Source organism: Balaenoptera physalus (genome assembly GCF_965194825.1).
Source record: "Balaenoptera physalus genome assembly, chromosome: 3".
Taxonomy (NCBI): domain Eukaryota; kingdom Metazoa; phylum Chordata; class Mammalia; order Artiodactyla; family Balaenopteridae; genus Balaenoptera; species Balaenoptera physalus.
In genome coordinates, this window is record NC_138890.1 from 145,165,439 (window position 1) to 145,187,268 (window position 21,830).

Consider the following 21,830-nt stretch of genomic DNA (forward strand, 5'->3'; position numbering starts at 1 on the left):
TCCCACGAAGGGGGGTCATGGGCAGAAGTTGAAAGGCCTCTAAGAAGTAGTGAATTTACACTGATTATATGCAGTTGCTTTTTTTCCCTGGGGTCACTTACTGATCAGGACATAATTAGAAGCTGAAAATCTAGGTACGCTTTTCCTGGGACCTGAAAAATCAGAACAGCTTTTGGCAGTTATGTAGTATTCAAGTGACAAACTGGGTATTTCATAGCTGATTTCCTGTTCTTGACATGTCCCAAATTCTGAAGTAATTCTGGATGAGTACCTAAAGATCTAAGTTCAAAACTTACGAAGTATGTAGAAAAAATCCCCAATTTCTCACTGCTAAGGAAAAAAAAAAAAACTAGCTAAAGTCTCTTGAAAGTTTTGGAGGTCCATACTTTAGAAACACAAGAAAACCAAAGGTACACTCAAATCTTAACAAAATTGCAGCATAGTCTCAATTTAACTCAGTTGGTGACTAGGATAAGCTCATCAGTCCCTTTAATCTACCTGACTAACAGAGGAAAGGATAAACCTTCTCTGAGGGAGATAACATAACTTGGAACCTTCAATAAAATTTACAGTGTCTGACATTCAGTCAGAAATATGATTGAGTGTCATACAAAAAGACATGAATATGTAACTGAAAACTCAAAAGAAATTCCATAGAAGCATGTCCACAGGTGATCCAGATATTACAGCTAGAGGGAAAAGACTTTAAAACAACCATGATTAACTTGTTAAGGAAAATGGAGAAAAAGAAGAAAATAGATGAAATAATGGAGAATTTCACCATATAATTGGAATGTGCAAAATGAATCAAATGGAACTAGTACAGAAAAATATAAAACCTGAAATTCTGAACTCAATGAAATTAAAAATCCATTTTGGATGAGAAGATATCATTAGTAAATTGAAAGAAAAGTCAATAAAAATATCAAGTAAAACATTGAGGGGTGGGGAAGAGAAAGGAAATGAACAGAACAAAAAGGATAAAACATAATTGTTGTCTTTGGAGAAGAGAGAGAAAATGAGCAGAAGCAAATATCCAAAGAAGGAGTGGTCAAAACTTTTGTTTCTAAAACTGATGAAACTTCATAAAGCTCAAAAGCTCAAGATAATACAAAGAAAACAACATGTAAGCACGTCACGGTAAGGTTGTCGAAAACCAAGATAAATAAAAATCTTAAAATCAGCTTGAGAAAAAAGACTCTACTTTCAAAGGAACAAGTCTGACAGCTGATTTCCCAACAGAAATAATGGAACCAGAAGACAGTAGAATGGCATCTTTAGAGTGCAGAAAGAAAATAATGTCAACCTACCCCAGAGAAAATGTCTTTCAAGAACAAAGGTAAAAAAGATTTTTTAGACTAAAGAAAAAAGACCCAAGGAAATTTAAAGAAACACTATTCTTTCTTGGAGTCCTTGCCTTTATGTCATGAAGACAGTAAAGCAGCCTATGCTGCTTTGGTGAGGCACAGGTGGGAAAGAACTGAGGCCTTTTGCCAACAATTAGCACGTTGTGAGTAAACCATCTTGAAGCAGATTCTACAGCTTCAGTCAAGCCTTGAGATGACTGCAGCCCTGACCAATATTTTGACTACAATTTTATGAGGTACCCTGAGCCATAACTGCACAACTGAACTCTTCTAGATTCCTGACTCACAGAAACGTTGTGAGATAATAAATATTTATTGTTTTTTAAAAAATGAGACAGACTCAAAGGAAGGTTAAAGTGAATCCTTAAAAGGAAAATGATTCGAGACAAACAAGGAAATACAGGAAGGAATGAAGGGTGGCAAAAAAGGTACACATGACAAAATATAAAAGACTACTCATTGTCAAAAACAATATTTGTAATGTCTTAGGTATTTTAAATTATTTTAAAATTAAAATTCAGGCCACAGTAATGCAGTCAGCACAAGGCGGGGGTGGGGGGGTTGGTAAATGAGATAACAGTGGTTTAAGTTCTAAAATGAGTGAGCCTAACAGGGTTGCTAAATACAAGGACAATACACAAAAATAACTTGGATTTCTTTATACTAGTAACAAAAAGGAGAACGTAATTTATAAAGTAAAAACATTTAAATAATGTTCAAAAATAGGCAAAACAAGTCATAGTGTTAGAAATCAGGATAGTAGTCCTGGGGTGAGAACAAAGGGGAGAATAAGGAGGCTTTGAGGATTATAGGGAATGTCCTTAGTTTGAGAAAATCTATCAAACCTCACATTCATGATTTGTGCACTGCTTAATATGTATGTTAAATGTCAGTTTAGAAGTTCAAAAATTCAGTTTGTACATTTAAAAAAATCACTCAAATATATTCCTTGATGATGAGTTTGAAGAAATAAGTCTCTCAAGCAGTGTACCCAGTCAGAGATACAGAGAAGTGGAATTAATTTTAGCTTGTTAACAGGAAGAATACATTTTATAACAAGGACTCTTTTTCTTCTTCTTTTTTTGCCTTTTCTTTTTATTAGCGAATTTTAGCACCCTATACTGATTTTCACTACAGACATAGTCCAGATACAGCTGAAGGACAGCTTAAGTAAGTACCATGCGTGTTACTGTTAAAACTTTTAGATTTGCCTGATTGTACGTAGAGCCAGAGAAAAATGAGTTTAAGTAAATTTCCTATTTCATGGAGTTACAGTTCTCTCATAATTAGCTGTGGTTTAAAAAATTAAAAGTAAGCTTCGGGAAATTTAAAGACTTGGAATTAGTTTCTTATTATAAAAAATGTAAGATAGGTGGGAGTAGAAACCTAGATCTTTAATCATTTTTCTATTGTACATGTTTTTAGTGCAATTACATTGAGAGACTAAAGAATTATTTAATAGTGAGTAGAATGAAGAGTGGCCTAAATTGAGTAAGCAGAAAGATATACTGTGTAGAATTTTGAGAGTAAGGTTCATAGGAAAGTAAAAGGAGATAGAGTAAAGATAATTTTCTAGAAATGAGGCAGGATAATTTTCAGTCTTTTTGGAGAGAAATGCACATGTTCACTAGGTATTCTGGGATAACTATATATAAATTGATTTATGGATCAAATAATGTACTGTCTGTGAAGATTTTGCCAATGACACAGTTCCAATAAATATGCTATCAGGTGTAGCATAGTAGGATTGTTGGATTGTAGAAACACTTATTTTGAGAGAGAGTATGTTTTTAAAATTCCTCACTAAGTTTGGGAACATTGTGAAATGGGCATATTTTTGTTGTTTTTCATTTTTCTCCTGAATTAAAAATAGTGGTTTCATATCTTTAATCACCTCCATCACTGTGGACTCATTGCATGCTAACATATCATGACCTGAGCTAAGAAATTAGAGTAGTCATTCTCTGTTTAAGACTTCTCAGACCTTATTCTTGCTAACTAAGTTATGAATTGGGATTCTTAAGCCCCTTTCTTGGCTTCTCCTATGACACTTGGGCATGCTCTTTATTGATGAAGAATGTATGCATTTTCTATTGCTGCATGACAAACCACTACAAATATAGCAGCTTAAAATAACATCAGTTTATTAGTTCACAGTTCAGTAGGTCAGAGGTCTGGCATGGTTCTTATCTGGAGGTTCTGGTGAAGAAGCCATTTGTTTCTAGGCTCACTCAGATTTTTGGCAGAATTCACTTCCTTGCTCTTGTACAACTGAAGTTCCTGTTTTCTTGCTGACTATCAACTGGGGCCTACTCTCAGCTTCTAATGGCCACCCTCTTTTCCTGGCACATGGTACTCTCCATCTTCAAACACAGCAGGAATTCCTTGAATCTTTGTGCTTTGAATCTCTCTGACTTTTTCTTCTGCCTCCAGCTAGAGAAAGCTCTCCAGTTCGATCAAGGCTACCAGATGATCTCCCTATCTTAAGGTCTGCTGGGCTATGTAACATAAACATAATCACAGTCATGGCAATGATATCATATTCACAGGGATCCAGGGATTAAGACCTAGAATCTTGAGAGGATAGGGGCATTTTTAGAATTCTGCCTACCAGGATAAGCAAGAGATGAACCTGGATATTTTTTAGAGTTGGGGAGGGGGGAGTACATTCCACGAAAATCCTTTCTTTTCTGTTTGGTTCAATACTTTGCTTTCCTTAAGTTTCTGGAGTATGGGCAGTTTCTGGAGCATGGGTACATTATAGCTAGGGAATAAGGAAATGGGTGGGTTTTTTTTTTTTACAATACTACTAATTTATCAAATAGGTTAGAGATTGGATTCCCAGGCAATCAGTATAAGTATGTCACAAACATTTTTAAGAGAAGGAGCACCAAAAGCTTAATCACACAGTTGTCTGATTCTCATTTCTTCCACCAACCCCCCTCCCCATTTTACTTTCTGTTACAGTGTCATGTTGATTAGTACAACAGAGCTTAGTGTGGTTGGTTTGTACGTGTGGGGGATGTTTTTAACTGTTGCATTTCTCTTTTTTAAACTATCTGCTTGCTTACCATTCTTTAATTTGATTTTCTGTCATTGTTCTTTATCCCTTCTGTCTTTTTCTTTCCCAGTTCTCTGGATTTCTGTATTCTCACAACTGTTAAGAACTTTAACATTAGGGAAGTAAAAAAGATGGCACAGAAAAAAAATGGACTGTTGACAGGGTAGAGATGGTTGAGGTGGCATAAATAAAGAGTACAAGGTTGCTATTAAGTATTAAAACTGGCCATAGACCATATATGGAAAATGTTTAACAATGTAAGTAATACTATTGGTTAATTAATTGTCATAAACTATTACATAGAAAGGAACAAGTGAGATGATTGGATACCAGTTATAAAAGAAGAAAGTAGCTGGTAGTAGGCCCCAGCTGACAGAAAGAAAACAGAAACTTCAGTTGTCTAACACCAAGGAAGTGAATTCTGCCAACAACCTGAATGAGCTTAGAAATGGATCAATAATAATATCTAGTTATTTAATAATATCTCGGTGAATATCTGAGTTGTTGAGCTTGCTTGGTAGAAATGCTCAAATAAATTTGGGACAAGATTTTTGAAGTAAAGAGAATACATGTGGTAAAAGTAAGAAGTTTATGTGGTAATTTTCTTTGCTAAGGGGCAGTCTTTTGACAGAGATGCTTATTAAGCAGGCTGGTGTTGTCTCTAATGCTCAATTAAAGGTGTTAATGAGGTACCTAAGAATAGTTTTCAGAAAGAGCAGGAAAAGTAGAACTCAGTGGGAAAGCAGAATTTATAATTTGTTTTAAAAGATGTTGTGAATTTTAAATGGGGGGAGGCGTGATCAGTACATAATTGGGTAATTTGCTTTGAGGTAGATCTGATCTTTATTTTCTTTTAATATATTGTTGAATTTCCTATGTAAATATTTAAATGTTAAGTAATGATAGCTCTTATTCTGATATAGTGGTAGGAAAAACTCACTTTTTATTTTAACATTTAATTTCTTTGACCACCCCCCCACCCCCTCCCCCCCACCTCACCGAACAGAGAAGACAGAGAAGCAAGGTTTCTAGCAAGTAAAATGGGAATCATAGCAACATTCCGGTCATGGGCAGGTAAGTTCCTCTGTGCTGCTTTATAACATCCAATAAGAAAACTTGGCTATTTTTTCAAATGTTAAATTATTATTGTAGCATCTGCTTTAGATGTTAACCTAATCTTTCTTTATGTTATTGTTAGAACCAAGAGGGGTTTGTACACAAGTCTTAAAATTGACCATTTGTAAATCAATGTGCTAATGATAACCTGGGCATTAAAATAAAATTAAACAAGATCTATACCAAAAAAAATTTTTAAGAGTGTTAGTTGAATATGTAACTAAAGTTTGTTCCTAAAAATATAATGTAGAATGTCATAAATACCAAATAAGATAGGCCATTAGTAGTCCCAAATTACATTCTTTTTCATTATGGTTTATTACAAGATGTTGAATATAGTTCACTGTACTATACAGTAGGACCTTGTTGTTTATTTTATATATAGTAGTGTGTATCTGTAAATCCCAAACTCCTAATTTATCGCTCCCCCACTCCCTTTCCCCTTTGATAACCATAAGTTTGTTTTCCCTGTCTGTGATTCTGTTTCTGTTTCACAAATAAGTCCATTTGTATCATATTTTAGATTCCACATATAAGTGATATCGTATGGTATTTGTCTTTCTCTGTCTGACTTAACTTCACTTAGTATGATGATAAGCTCTAGGTCCATCCATGTTGCTGCATATGGCATTATTTCATTCTTTTTTATGGCCAAGTAATATTTCATTGTGTGTGTGTGTGTGTGTGTGTGTGTGTGTGTGTGTGTGTGTGTGTGTGTGTGTGTGTATCTCACATCTTTATCCATTCATCTGTCGATGGACATTTAGATTGCTTCCATGTCTTGGCTATTGTAAATAGTGCTGCAGTGAACATTGGGGTGCATGTATCTTTTATTTATTTATTTATTTAAATTTATTTATTTATTTTCATGTTTGCTTTTTTTTGAATTTTATTTTATTTTTTTATATAGCAGGTTCTTATTAGTTATCTATTTTATACATATTAGTGTATATATGTCAGTCCCTCTCCCAATTCATCCCCCCCCCACCCCACTTTCCTCCCCTTGGTGTCCATATGTTGGTTCTCTACATCTGTGTCTCTATTTCTGCGTTGCAAACCAGTTCATCTGTACCATTTTTCTAGATTCCACATATATGCGTTAATATACAATATTTGTTTTTCTCTTTCTGACTTACTTCACTCTGTAGGACAGTCTGCATGTATCTTTTCAAATTACAGTTTTCTCTGGTTATATGCCCAGGAATGGGATTGCAGGATCATGTGGTAACTCTATTTTTACTTTTTAAAGAAACCTCCATACTGTTTTCCATAATGGCTACACCAATTTACATTCCCACCAACAGTGTAGGAGGGTTCCTATTTCTCCACAACCTCTCCAGCATTTATTATTTGTAGACTTTTTAATGATGGCCATTCTGACTGGTGTGGGGTGATACCTCATTGTAGTTTTGGTTTGCATCTCTCTAATAATTAGTGATGTTGAGCATCTTTTCATGTGCCTATTGGCCATCTGTATGTCTTCTTGGGAGAAATGTCTATTTAGGTCTTCTGTCCATTTTTTGATTGGGTTGCTTGTTTTTTTTGTTATGGAGTGGTGTGAACTTTGTATATTTTGGAAATTAATCCCTTGTCGGTTGCCTCATTTGCAAATATTTTCTTCCACTCCATAGGTTGTCTTTTCATTTTGTTTATGGTTTCCTTTGCTATGCAAAAGCTTGTAAGTTTCATTAGGTCCCATTTGTTTATTTTTGCTTTTCTTTTTTTTCTTTTTTAAAAATTTTTATTGGAGTATAGTTGATTTACATTATTGCGTTAGTTTCAGGTGTACAGCGAAGTGAATCAGTTGTACATATATCCACTTTTTTTTTTTTTTTTTAAGATTCTTTTCCCATGTAGGCCATTACAGAGTATTGAGTAGAATTCCCTGTGCTATACAGCAGGTTATTATTAGTTATCTATTTTATATATAGTTGTATGTATATGTCAGTCCCAGTCTCCCAGTTTATCCCTCCCCCACTCTTATCCCCTTGTAACCGTAAGTTTGTTTTCTACATCCATGACTCTACTTCTGTTTTTAAGTAAGTTCATTTGTACCCCCCCTTTTTTTTCTAGATGCCACAAATAAGCGATATCATGTATTTGTCTTTCTGTGTCTGACTTACTTCACTCAGTATGATAATCTCTGGATTCATCCCTGTTGCTGCAAATGGCATTACTTTGTTCTTTTTTTATTGCCGGTAATGTTCCACTGTATATATATACCATGTTTTCTTTATCCATTCCTCTGTTGTTGGACGTTTAGGTTGCTTCCATGTTCTGGCTATTGGAAATAGTGCTGCAATGAACATTGGGGTGCATTCCTTTACACTAACAATGAAAGATCAGAAAGAGAAATTAAGGAAACAATCCCATTTACCATCGCAACATAAAGAATAAAATACCTAAGAATAAACCTACCTAAAGAGGCAAAAGACCTGTACTCAGAAAACTGTAAGATACTGATGAAAGAAATCAAAGATGACACAAACAGATGGGAAGATATACCATGTTCTTGGATTGGAAGAATCAGTATTGTGAAAATGCCTATACTCCCCAAAGCAATCTACAGATTCAGTGCAATCCCTATCAAATTACCAATGGCATTTTTCACATAACTAGAACACAAAATCTGTATGAAAACATAAAAGACCCGAATAGCCAAAGCAATCTTGAGAAAGAAAAATGGAGCTGGAGGAATCAGGCTCCCTGACTTCAGACTATACTACAAAGCTACAGTCATCAAAACAGTATGGGACTGGCATAAAAACAGAAATATAGGTCAGTGGAACAGGACAGAAAGCCCAGAAATAAACCCACTCACCTATGGTCAATTAATCTATGACAAAGGAGGCAAGAATAGACAATGGAGAAAAGACAGTCTCTTCAATAAGTGGTGCTGGTTTCCCATGCTGGACAGCTACATGTAAAAGAATGAAATTAGAACACTCCCTAACACCATACACAAAAATAAACTCCAAATGGATTAAAGACTTAAATGTAATGCTGGACACTATAAAACTCTTAGAGGAAAACATAGGGAGAACACTCTTTGACATAAATCACAGCAAGATCTTTTTTGATCCGCCTCCTAGAGTAATGAAAATAAAAACAAAAATAAATGCGATCTAATTAAAAGTGTTTGCACAGCAAAGGAAACCATAAACAAAATGAAAAGACAGCCCTCAGAATGGGGGAAAATATTTGCAAATGAAGCAACCGACAAGGGATTAATCTCCAAAATATATAAACAGCTCATGCAGTTCAGTATCAGAAAACCAGATAACCCAATCAAAAAATGGGTGGAAGATCTAAATAGACATTTCCCCAAAGAAGACATACAGATGGCCAAAAAGCACATGAAAAGATGCTCAACATCACTAATTATTGGAGAAATGCAAATCAAAACTACAATGAGGTATCACCTCACACCGATCAGAATAGCCCTCATTAAAAAGTCTACAAATAATAAATGCTGGAGAGGGTGTGGAGAAAAGGGAACCCTCTTGCACTGTTGATGGGAATGTAAATTGGTACAGCCACTGTGGAGAATGGTATGGAGGTTCCTTAAAAAACTAAAAATAGAACTACCATATGACCCAGCAGTCCCACTCTTGGGCATATACCCAGAGAAAACTGTATTTTTGCTTTTATTTCTATTGCCTAGTAGTCCAGTATTTCTTGAGAATAGGGATTATATGTGTTTTACCTTTCCATGGAATAAAAAGCAAACATTTTTCTTAAAATAATACCACCACTAAATGTGTTATTTTGTTTTAATGATTACCTATTCCTTCTTTTTTTTTTTAAATTTATTTATTTATTTAATTTTTGGCTGCGTTTTCTTCGTTGCTGCATGCAGGTTTTCTCTAGTTGTGAGCAGGGGCTACTCCTTGTTGCAGTGCATGGGCTTCTCATTGCGGTGGCTTCTCTTGTTGTAGAGCATGGGCTCTAGGCACACAGGCCTCAGTAGTTGTGGCACGTGAGCTCAGTAGTTGTGGCTTGCGGGCTGTAGAGCGCAGGCTCAGTAGTTGTGGCACATGGGCTTAGTTGCTACGCGGTATATGGGATCTTCCCAGACCAGGGCTCGAACCCATGTCCCCTGCATTGGCAGGTGGATTCTTAACCACTTCGCCACCAGGGGAGCCAACCTCTTCCTTCTTGACTTTGCAGAATAATTTAAGGGATAGCATACAAAGGAGTATAGCAATAAATAGAACAGGAAAATTTACTTGAACATTTCTGTATACTTAAGTAACCAGCTAACATCTTTTCCATAAAAATGACTATCCCAGCCATAGACTTGGCCCCTAGCCAATATATGTACAAGGACTTCCTCTGGCCTCTCACATTTTGGTAAAAATCCCAACCTTGCTATACCTCATGACTGCCTATTTCCCCTTATCCTCATGGACAACCTAGGATTCTATGAGGGCTCAACCATCACACATCGTTTTTTATACTTTACTAGCCTCCACACACTCTTTCAACATAGAAAACCAACACAGTCCTCCTGCCAAGGTTAACTGTCAGTGCCCTTGCCTCAGAAATCACTTAAAACTTTATTTTCTGTAGCTACAGCTACCGTCCTTCACCATTCTTCAGCTTCCTTGCCATTAGAGTGGTTTCTTTCATCCCCCCAAGAATGAATTCTATCTAACTCTAACCACCAGTACAGCCTAGCTACTGTCTTCTCATTCTCTCTACTGTAGACTCTGCTCTCCAGTCACTGTACCTCTAACCTCTGCCAGTCTCTTGTTTCTCTTAAACGTTTTTCTACTGTGCTTCAGTTTGTCCTAGAGTCCTTTAATGCACTGATCCATCATTAGAAACTTAAAAGGTCAGAGTGTTCTTCCCTTCTATTGAAGTAAGAACTGGAATATTATTCAAGTTAGAATTCTGAAAACATTTTCTCACAGAAATAATTTCCTACATAGTATTAGATTCTGTGATACTGTGTATGGGTTAAATGAGCTTTTGTATGTTTGTAATGTTATTTCTATCATATATTTCAAAATCCAAAAAACTGACTGAAAAATGAACTTTTAGAACACAGTTTCTTCTTGAGTTGCAATAGCCTGTTTTCCCTATTAGTGCAGACTATGATTGCAGATCATTGTATCTTAATCTGTAATCTCTCAAATTACTGTCAGACATCAAAGTTTGAGAAATACTATTTTGGTATTTTAAGTAAGTCTGTCTATTATGTTTTAATTTGAATTTTGAACCAAAGTGCAAAGAGAAGATACATATTATTCATAAATATAAATATATGTGCTTAGCTAGAAGTAACAGGGAACTTCAGAATCCTATATGACTTTTTTTTTTTAATTTTTTTTTTTTTTTAATTTTACTTATTTATTTATTTATGGCTGTGTTGGGTCTTCATTTCTGTGCGAGGGCTTTTCTCTAGTTGTGGCGAGCGGGGGCCACTCTTCATCGTGGTGCACGGGCCTCTCACTGTCGCGGCCTCTCTTGTTGCGGAGCACAGGCTCCAGACGCGCAGGCTCAGTAGTTGTGGCTTACGGGCCCAGTTGCTCTGCGGCATGTGGGATCTTCCCAGACCAGGGCTCGAACCCGTGTCCCCTGCATTGGCAGGCAGATTCTCAACCACTGTGCCACCAGGGAAGCCCCTATATGACTTTTTAAAAATGTTTTCCTTTACTTTTTAAAAATGTTTTCCCTAACATTTTATCAAAAATTTCAACTATATAGAAAAATTATACAGTGAACACCATATACTCCTACCACTTAGATTTTTCTCTGTTTGCTTTATTACATATCTACCCATCTGCCTAGTCCTCTGAGAATTCATCAGTCCTCATGTTATTCTAATGCATTTTAAAGAAGTTGCAAAATTAAGTGCTCCTGATTCCTAAACACTTCAGCATGCACGTTATTACCTAAAGCTCAGTATTTGTTTAGGGTTCTTATTTGGTTATTTTTGTTTGTTTCTGAGGTTTTTTTTGGGGGGGGGGATTGAGGTAAAATTTACCCCTTACAGTGAAATGCACAAATCTTGAGTCTGCCATTTGATGAGTTTTGACAAATGCTTATACCTGTGTATCCAAACTCTTTTTAGGATATAGAACATTACCATCATTGCAGAAAGTTCTCTCATGTCCCTTCCTAGTTAATCCCTGACCCCACTCCTGTAAGAAGCAACCACTACTCTATTTTTTATCACAAATCATTTTTGCCTGTTCTGAAACTTCATTTAAGTGGAATCATAGTATATGTATACTTTTGTGTGTAGGCTTTTTTCACTCAACTTAATGATTCTGATTTCACTCAGCAAATGCTACTGATTCATGTTATATATATTAGTAATATGTTCCTTTTTATTGCTGAGTAGTATTCCACGGGGTAAATATATCACTGTGTTTTTAGCCTTCCTCCTGTTAGTGAATACCTGACCTGTTTCCAGTTTTGACCATTCTAAATAGAGCTACTATGAGCAGCATTGTGAAATTTTTTTTCAGATATAAGCTTTCTTTCCTTTTGGGTAAATACCAAATAGAACTGCTGAGTCACAGGGTGGATATATGGTTTTTTTTTGTGGCTGTGTTGGGTCTTCGTTGCTGCACGTGGGCTTTCTCTAGTTGTGGCGAGCAGGGGCTACTCTTCTTTGCAGTGCGCGGGCTTCTCATTGCAGTGGCTTCTCTTGTTGCAGGGCACGGGCCCTAGGTGCATGGTCTTCATTAGTTGCAGCATGCGGACTTAGTAGTTGCAGTGCTCAGGCTTCAGTAGTTGTGGTGCGTGGGCTCAGTAGTTGTGACGTAGGCTCTAGGGTGCGTGGGCTTCAGTAGTTGTGGCACGCGGGCTCAGTAGTTGTGGCTCGTGGGCTTTAGAACACAGGCTCAGTAGTTGCGGCGCACGGGCTTAGTTGATCCACGGCATGTGGGATCTTCCCATACCAGAGCTCGAACCCCTGTCCCCTGCATTGGCAGGCGGATTCTTAACCACTGCACCACCAGGGAAGTCCCGATATGTGTTTAGTTTTATGAGAAACTGCAAGACTTTTTCTCAAAATACTGAAGCACTATTTTATACTCCTATCATGTAGGTATGTGAGTTCCAGTTGCTCTACATCCTTGCCAGCATCTGGTGTTATCAGTTTTTAATTTCAGCCACTCTATTGGGTGCGTGACAGTATCTTATTATGACTGTAATTTGTATTTCCCCAGTGAGTAATGATATTGAACACTTTTGTATGTGTTTATTGGCTACTTACTGATACATATCTTCTTTTGTGACATGGTGTTAATATGTTTAAAATTGAGTACATTCTCTCACTTAATATTTTGATCCATGCAGTTTATTTGAAGTCTGTTGGTTATACTCTTCTGTGCATTCGTTAAGTTTTAGACTTAAACTTTTAAAAGGCAAATGCCAAGCAAAGTTTATCAATTTAGGTTGAGAAAGTGTTAAATAAGCAAGACATTGTCTTATTCTCTCCAATATCCCTGAGAATCACTCATCAGCAAATGGGAATAATAGGCAGTCAGATTCATGAAACCTTTTTGGGTATGAAACAAATAGAAGAAGTAATGTAAAGGATAAAATTATTGATAATCTCTAATTGGGAAGTTCAGAGAATGTTTGAAATACACTATCAATTATGATAAAGTAATAGTGTAATTCAGCTTGGAAAAATGTCACGTTTTGTATTATGGATACATTACTATAGAAAATTTTTTTGAAATTCAGATCAGTTATTTTTTTTTCTTTTTATCTTTTTTAGGTATTATTAATTTATGTAAGCCTGGAAACTCTGGGATTCAGTCCCTAATTGGAGTACTTTGCATTCCAAATATGGAAATAAGGGTAGGTAAAAGTTATTCTGATTGTTTCATTCGTGGAGTTTTAGTGGAGGAAATTAATTGGAAAAAATTTATTTCAGGTAATGCATTTTCCTCATGAATTGTTAATCTGTATCACAGAGCATTTTAAAAATACATGAATAAATATTTACTACTTAGTTGAACCCTAAGAATATAATATGAATCATTTGAAACACTGCTGTTGTTAGGAACTATGGCTGTATTAAAATTAGATTAAAAATGTGAAATTAATTATGCTTTATTCAATAAAAAGTGCAAACAGTACACAGGGGCATTCTCATTGTAAAAGGTTCAAGCAATACAGAAAAATATACTTAAAAAGTAAATATAGTATTTATGCAACTTATGCCTTCTAACTTGTGTTTTTATATGTTATGAGTAGTGGTTCTGATTAAAATTGGGGTATTTATATACTTATTTATTAGACATAGTCCTAAGTTATTAGTGTATAGGAATTGTATTAAACAGCTAAAACAAATTGAAATTAGAGGAAAAAAATTAACTCTTCATGTGCTTCTTCCTTTTCCTCTTCAATGTTTTTGTTTTAATTTTGTTCAGAGGGACAAAATTTGCCCCCTTGTTTCTTATTATTAGTAGTAAATATTAGCTAGAGGTGCCTTGCTTAAAATGTGAACTAAAAATAAAAGCATTTAGACCATGGAAGGATGTAATTATAGATGGAAAGGTTCCAATTCAGTTGACTTCTTACTCAGTAAATGGTGAAAGAACATGGTCCTTTGAGTCTGGCCGACTGAAGTTTGACTGCTGGTTTTATTATTTATAGCTCCATGACCTTGGGCAAATTATTTTTAACCTTCTTCATGTGTACAGTGGGGATAATAAAAGATTTATTGACAAGATTACATCATGTATATGTAGTAAGCATTCAGTAGTTATCTCTTCTCTAATATAGGCCTGATAATGGTAGGTTTCTAAAATACAGTAGTTCTGTTTTTATCAATTTTTTAATCTGTGAATAGGACATTTAAAAAATTGTAGACAAAGATTTATTCCATAAAACAAAGAAAGTGTATTTATTTGTACTTGCAGCGAGGTCTCCTTGAAGTGCTTTATGATATATTTCGTCTTCCTCTACCTGTTGTGACTGAAGAGTTCATAGAAGCACTGCTCAGTGTAGGTAAGTATTGAAGTGCATTCACTACTCATATATTATAATTTTTTAAATGGATTATCTAATGGAGGCAGAGTTCCTCAAAGGAAAAATACTGAACTAAATATTGAATATCATTTTCTTTTCTTACTGCATATTTGTGGCCTGAAATTAATATAAAAATAAAATCTCAGATAAATTTCTAAAAAGAAATTTTAATTTCTTCTCCATCACCCTAGCTCCTGAAATGAGCAGTGAAATTAATAGAAGGATGGACTAAGAAAGGAAGAGAGGACTTAATAAGAAACCTTATGTGATTCTCATGTTGGATTATTTGATTCTTTTTATTTTATTTTAGCCCAAATGACTCTGAGTCCCTCAGTGAAGGAAGTTAGATCTGTGTTCATTTACATAAATCGTTTTTTTCTGTATGCCTTCTTGAGTCTTTTTTTTTTTTTTAACGAACATTTAAGAAAATTATTTGTAGCCTGCTTAGCTGATGGTTATTTGAAGTGTTTCATTGGTATATTATTTTCTTCTAACTATCTAAGTTTAACTATTTTAGATCCAGGTAGATTCCAAGACAGTTGGAGGCTTTCGGATGGCTTTGTAGCAGCTGAGGCAAAAACTATTCTTCCTCATCGTGCCAGATCCAGGTAGACTCTAGATATAGAAATAGTTCAGATTTATTACAATTACTATTTCTATGTTAAATTTTGTAGTGTATGGAACAATATTTAAATTTTTCTGTGCTGTACTTATTTCCAGGCCAGACCTCATGGATAATTATTTGGCACTGATACTCTCAGCATTTATTCGTAATGGGCTTTTAGAGGTAAGAGTTATAAACCTTACTTTATTCTATTTTATTTATTTTATTTTCTCTAACAGAATTCTTTCAGAGCAACAAACATATGATACATAATTGTATTTCATATATACTGTTTTGCAACTATGATATTTTCTTCTTATTTTCAAAGGGTTTGGTTGAGGTGATAACAAACAGTGATGACCATATCTCAGTTAGAGCTACCATCCTTTTAGGAGAGCTTTTACATATGGTAAGTTTAACAACTTCTGATTATGTTTCATACTATTAATGTTTTAATTTATGAAACAGGCTATTTTAACAATGTTACTTTGCATTATCTCAAAAAAATAAGTTTGCATTTATTTGAATGTTTATCTTTGCATTACAAAGAACCCTTGATACCTTGTATCTTATATATATAGGCTAATTTTTTAAATGGAACAAATATAAAAAATACAGAGAACTGAATATTGCTTTTTTATACTCACTTTTGATGCTGACATTTTAAGTCGTAAAAGTCTTTCTCTTAGAATGACTTCCTACCTGAAAAGCATGAAATTACAAAACTATAGGTATTACTTCAGTCAGCTAAATAGAATTGATATATAATAGTCAGTGCCTGAATTTTAGAAAACTTTGTGGAAAAAAATCTAAATATAACTGCCTCATTTGAGCACATACTTCTCTGTAAACTTGTAGGTTTAGGTTTGGAGGGTGGGAATCTTTTTTTTTTTTTTTTCTTTTTGGCCATGATTTTATGACATCAGTAACTTCTGGAAACAAGGAGCTAGCAAAGTAATCTGATCATTCTCTATTCCCAGCAGATCAAGCAGTGAGGGTACGCTGATTATTTGCAAATTAGAAATTTATATTTCTGTCACTGATTAGTTAATAAACACTAAATAAAAAGAACCACTTTAAACTCATTAAGTAAACTTATGGCAAATCTTTTAAAATTATGTTATGGCTTATTATTGGCAGAATATTTTTTGTTTTTGTAGTTGTTTTTGGTCCCCTCCATCACCAGGGTTTTTTTTCTACATAGCAGTTGGGCTTTGTGAGTGAGCAAAAGAGAATTAAACAGTTTAATGATAACTGTCTTTATTAGTGAATTATTTTAGCCACTTGCTCTGTTTTCCTTCAGTCCATCTATGAGATAATTAAGTAATATTGCAGAATCTCAGGTGTGATTATTTTTATTTTAATTAAGATATCATTTCTGTAAGGATATCAATATCTAGAATTATTTTGCCTTTATATGAAGGAATCTCTTTAATAAATTTCATCCATTCCCTTCCCCCGTGCACCAGAATTCTGTGATTCCCTTGAAATATAAAAGCTAGTCATTTTGAGTATAGCAGTGTTAGTTCATTGCTTGTTATTCTTACATCTTCTGGCTTCCACATTTAATTAATTTGTCTTTATTGTTAGAAAGCAGATTGGGTGGTAGGACTTTGTTTGGAAAGCAGAAGACAAGTTTCTTATTTAGAGACTGTTGGAATATGAGACAAACCTGTTTTGAGAAGGTGGTTTTTAAACCTAAGAAGTCAACTCATAAGTTATGATATTGCATCCAGCATTTTAAATGCTACTTTTAACATAACATTATAACACTGGATCCAAGTTTTGACATATAGTCCTTTTAGATTATTTAAGAATTGAGTTTAATTGGGTACCACTTAAAATTATAATTTAATGTTATAATAAAGGATGTATGAAATTTAGAGTTTTATTAATGTAATATGAGCCTGTATCTTTATATTTGTTACATCTCATCCTTGTTGAAAGTAGATGAGATAAAAATTAGCTATAAGTATATATTAGAAAATGAATAATTCATGAGTAAAACCTTTTAGCATTATATCTGTGGATAATCTGTAACATAAAATACTCTATTTTTCAAAAATATTATGGTTCATTTTAGGCAAACACAATTCTTCCTCATTCACATAGCCATCATTTGCACTGCCTGCCAACCCTAATGAATATGGCTGCATCCTTTGATATCCCTAAGGAAAAGAGACTGTAAGTATCAGAGCTCTAGCAAAGCTTGTGCCTGTATATTTAATACCCACTTAGATGACCTTATCTTCTTTATAAGAAAGTAGTATATATAGGTTATGCCTGGGAATTATTTAGGGAAGCCTTTGGATAAGAGGAAAATTAACAGTTTTGAAAAATAATTTGTATTTTAGGCTACAGAGTATTTTAGTTTAGTAAAATCAACCTTTTCTAGCATGTTTCTGGACAAGGACATAAACTTTCTACCAGATCAGTAAAAATATTGGGATTGAGAGTGTTTTGGACTGTTTTATGTTTTGAGCAGCAGTTCAGTCTCTTTTTCAATGTCTGAATTACTTCAAATTAAAGCACAAAGACTAACAGTGTATTCTTCTGTATGTGTGGTTAAAAATGTTGGAAAAAGAAAGTTGGAATTTATATATTTAGGCTTCATTATTTTTTTTTGTAGTGTTTTGAAATGTAGTTCATTAGCTATTCAGAACTAGGAATTTTTGTTAAGTTATAATACATTTCTCAAAAGTTTAGTTAGTTTTATTAATTCAAAAGTACACATAAGGGCCTCACTATAAATAAATAATACTTTGTTTATTAGTTTTAAATCTGTCAGTGAAAATACTATTACTTAACAGACTGAAGTTGTATTATAAACTGAGGGCATTAGGGACCATCAGCTCTGACTCTTAGGCTAACATTGGTAGTGGTGGCATTCAACTTTTATTTTAGTAGTTTCTTGTTGGAAAAACGTACCTGCCCAAAGCCTGGTAGACCTGAACTCTCTGGGTCAGATTATGGCCATGGTATTTAGTGTTCATCAGGAATTCAAATTTACCTTCAAAATTCCAGTAATAATCTAAGAAAGATTTTTTTAGCTCGGTAAGCTCTTTACTGATAAATACTTGCCAATCTGGGCACATTCTAAGGTTTTTAAATTTTAAATCTGATTTGTATTTACCAGAACTTCTGAAGTTGAGACTTGATCACTACCAAATTCTAGAAAACTGTATTTTATGCACCACAAAAAGGGAATTTAAAATAATTTCTAGGGACTTCCCTGGTGGCACAGTGGTTAAGAATCCACCTGCCAATGCAGGAGACACGGGTTCGATCCCTGGTCCGGGAAGATCCCACATGCCACGGAGCAACTAAGCCCGTGCGCTGCGACTACTGAGCCTGCGCTCTAGAGCCCAGAAGCCACAACTACTCAGCCCGCGTGATGCAACTACTGAAGCCCGTGCGCTTAGAGCCCGTGCTCCGCAACAAGGGAAGCCACAGCAGTAAGAGGCCCGCGCACCGTAATAAGCAGTAGCCCCCACTAGCCTCAACCAGAGAACGCCCGTGCACAGCAACGAAGACCCAACACAGCCAAAATAAATAATTAATTAGTTTAAAAAATAAAATAATTTTTAAAAGGATTCCATTTACAATTGCAGATTAGTGGGGAAAATAGAGACTGTTCAGTTGATACTGGAATCATTGGTTATCCAACCTCATATCATAAACAAAAATCAATTTCATATGGATTAAGGACTTAAATGTGAAAAGCAGAGTTTTAAAACTTTAATAAGAAAGTAAGGTCTAAGGTCACTAGGTTCTGACCCTGAGGAAGGAGTTCTTAAAACTAACATACAAAAAGTACTCACCACCATAGAAGAAAAGATTAGTATGTTTTGTTGAATCTAAATAATTAGTGTTTCTTCATACAAATCAGCAGTGTTCTTGTTTTTTTTCTTTGTGGTTCTAAATTTGGTTAAGTAATTTACTTTTTAGTAACAGTCTCTAGCATGGATTTATGTAAGTTTTAATAGAATAATTTACCAAAGTGATCTCCCTAAAATTACACTAGCCTTGTATTAATTGTACTAATTTTTTTCTCATTAGGCGAGCCAGTGCAGCCTTGAACTGTTTAAAACGCTTCCATGAAATGAAGAAACGAGGACCTAAGCCTTATAGCCTTCATTTAGATCACATTATACAGAAAGCAATTGCAACACACCAGAAACGGGATCAATATCTGCGAGTTCAGAAAGATATATTTGTTCTTAAGGTACTGACGTGAAGATGCAATTTTCAGTTTAATTTCCTAATTCTTAACCACTGTATTTTAGTAGGCATACATGCTTGAATTTGCAGTTTTATTCATGCATATGGATTTTCAGAAGGCTTCTAAGTTTTATAATGACTAGGCAGTGGAGCTGTGTTTTTATAACTTTTTAAAGTTAGAAAACCTTGATAATCTTCCTTAAATGAAAAACCTTCCATTTTGTTTTTAAAATTTGAAGTTAGTTTTTTGATGTGAGGCCAATTTGTCTTAATATTTCATATTACTTTCTGGTGATTTTAGGATACAGAGGAAGCTCTTTTAATGAACCTTAGAGATAGCCAAGTCCTTCAACATAAAGAGAATCTTGAATGGAATTGGAATCTTATAGGGACCATTCTTAAGGTATGATAGGATACTTCTTGGTAATGGCTTGATTGTTTTCATTTTCTTATTCATTGTACTTCATCATAATTATATGTTTAGGAATTGATAAATACATAATATAATGTATTATGTTTTTCTAGTGGCCAAATGTAAATCTAAGAAACTATAAAGATGAACAGTTGCACAGGTATGTAAGAACTGTTTTGCATTTAAAGCACTTAGATTTGAATTATATTATGCCTGATACCTACTAAAAGTAATAATTGATGTTTTAAAGATACATACGTACATTTTAATAGTTGGTATTCAGTAGATACATATATATATATTTATATATAGTTGGTATTTTACAACCAAAAAGCATCAGCTGATTCTTTTTCTGGTTATTTACATTCTGGTTTTAGTTTTGGAACAAATGAAATACTTGAGATTAAAGTTTCTCAAATCGAGGAATATCAGCCATGTACTTATCTTAGCCCTAATGTATGAGAATACATAATAAGGACATAGTGTCTCCCTCTCAAAATGATGGCCATTTTAAATATTCCAATTCTACTTTCTTTTGCATCTGACTTTGAAGGGTTATTCATTCTTCTTCCTTTTTACACTCCTCGTAACCAACCACACCTTCCATAAAACATGCTAATGTTTATAGCATATACAGTACTTCAGGGTATTGTGCTGTTTTCTAGTACCCCATGCATTTTTACTCCTTCTAAGTTTAGACTAACCAACCACCAGTGTTGATCCCATTGGATAAGAGGGGCTTTACTTCATGTTTTTGAGAAGTTCATATCATTGACATTATAAATGATTATATTCATCTACTCAGTGATATTTAACTTAATATCTGTATTAAGTTTTGAGAAATATATAGAACATAAGAATTACATTGGGGTAAAGAAGCATAGCACTAACTTTTCAGACTCCTTGAGAACAGAGGTGAAGTCTCATTCAACTTTGTTTCTCCAACTCCTGGATCTGGCACCTTTATTAGATTGGATTGTAGTGCTCGAAATTAAATTGAACTTAATTCCATGGAAGCTTAGAACATAATGTTGAAAATTATAACATTGAAATATCATCCATTGCTTTATAAATTCAGTTGCTTAAATTTTACCTGGAGCTTTTATGGTTGACTTTTTGCCTAATGGTGAAAAACTGATAAAATCATAGTGTGGTAACATTTGCTTACAATTATCTAGTATAAGATTATTTTATAGAGCCATGGGACAAAGTTCTTGATAAAGTACAGTACAGAAAAAAATGTATATATTCTGGATTAAAAGAGAGTTGAAAAGAAAAAAAGACCTGATAGTAAAATAAAATGTGTGCATTTCAAAAGAAAAAACAAAAAGAATGAAAATTTATATCCAGGTGGCTTCCTCATATTCTCCAACTGTATCTTCTAGCTATGTTATATCTGCAATTTTCCTGCTAGCATCTTTCTTCTCCACTATTTCTGTCAGGCATCTCACCATAAAATTCTTATTTCACAAAGATACTTTTTATAATGAAGGGGATTTTTTTGTTGTTTTTTATGGTTGGTTTGTGTGTGGAATGTACCAAATGTGTTTATTAAATTTCTTGCCATTTAGCTCAATGGTTTAAACCCAAAACATATTCAAAACCTTATTATATCATAAGTTGTGGTTAAGATTCTAAAAGAATTATTTGGTTTATTACTTTGTTGCTGATTTTTTATTTTGATTGTAGGTTTGTACGAAGACTACTTTATTTTTACAAGCCCAGCAGTAAATTATATGCCAATCTGGATCTGGATTTTGCCAAGTCCAAGCAGCTCACAGTTGTGGGTTGCCAGTTTACAGAATTTCTTCTTGAGTCTGAAGAGGTAATAAGCACTTTGTATATTTTCCAGAGTAAATGTTTTTCACTGAATTTGCCCCCTTCCTTTTATTTCTGAATAGGCATAAGCTATATTTAGAAACATTGAGAATGAGACCAAACCTAGATTTTTATCCTGACTTAGTCACTAGCTATTTTTGTGACTTTGGACAATTAATTTGCCTCTAGAAGACCTGGTTTTCTCCTTGTAAGATGGAAAATAACACCATC

At 34.4% G+C, this 21,830-nt stretch overlaps 1 protein-coding gene across 7 annotated transcripts in view; it reads left to right on the forward strand.

Annotated features, from left to right (window-relative positions):
- The window catches only part of RICTOR (RPTOR independent companion of MTOR complex 2), a 118,877-nt gene that overhangs the window by 63,853 nt on the left and 33,194 nt on the right, over positions 1-21,830 (forward strand). For 6 of the 7 annotated variants that reach the window (XM_082453674.1, XM_082453673.1, XM_082453676.1 and 3 more), the window contains 12 exons: positions 2,470-2,537; positions 5,435-5,502; positions 13,286-13,368; positions 14,436-14,523; positions 15,062-15,152; positions 15,265-15,331; positions 15,477-15,557; positions 17,232-17,332; positions 19,208-19,373; positions 19,671-19,772; positions 19,895-19,941; positions 21,471-21,606. In XM_082453674.1, the coding sequence (XP_082309800.1) occupies positions 2,470-2,537; positions 5,435-5,502; positions 13,286-13,368; positions 14,436-14,523; positions 15,062-15,152; positions 15,265-15,331; positions 15,477-15,557; positions 17,232-17,332; positions 19,208-19,373; positions 19,671-19,772; positions 19,895-19,941; positions 21,471-21,606 (1,098 nt within the window). The remainder of the gene's footprint in view (positions 1-2,469; positions 2,538-5,434; positions 5,503-13,285; positions 13,369-14,435; positions 14,524-15,061; positions 15,153-15,264; positions 15,332-15,476; positions 15,558-17,231; positions 17,333-19,207; positions 19,374-19,670; positions 19,773-19,894; positions 19,942-21,470; positions 21,607-21,830) is intronic. The other variant, XM_082453677.1, reaches the window with a different exon arrangement.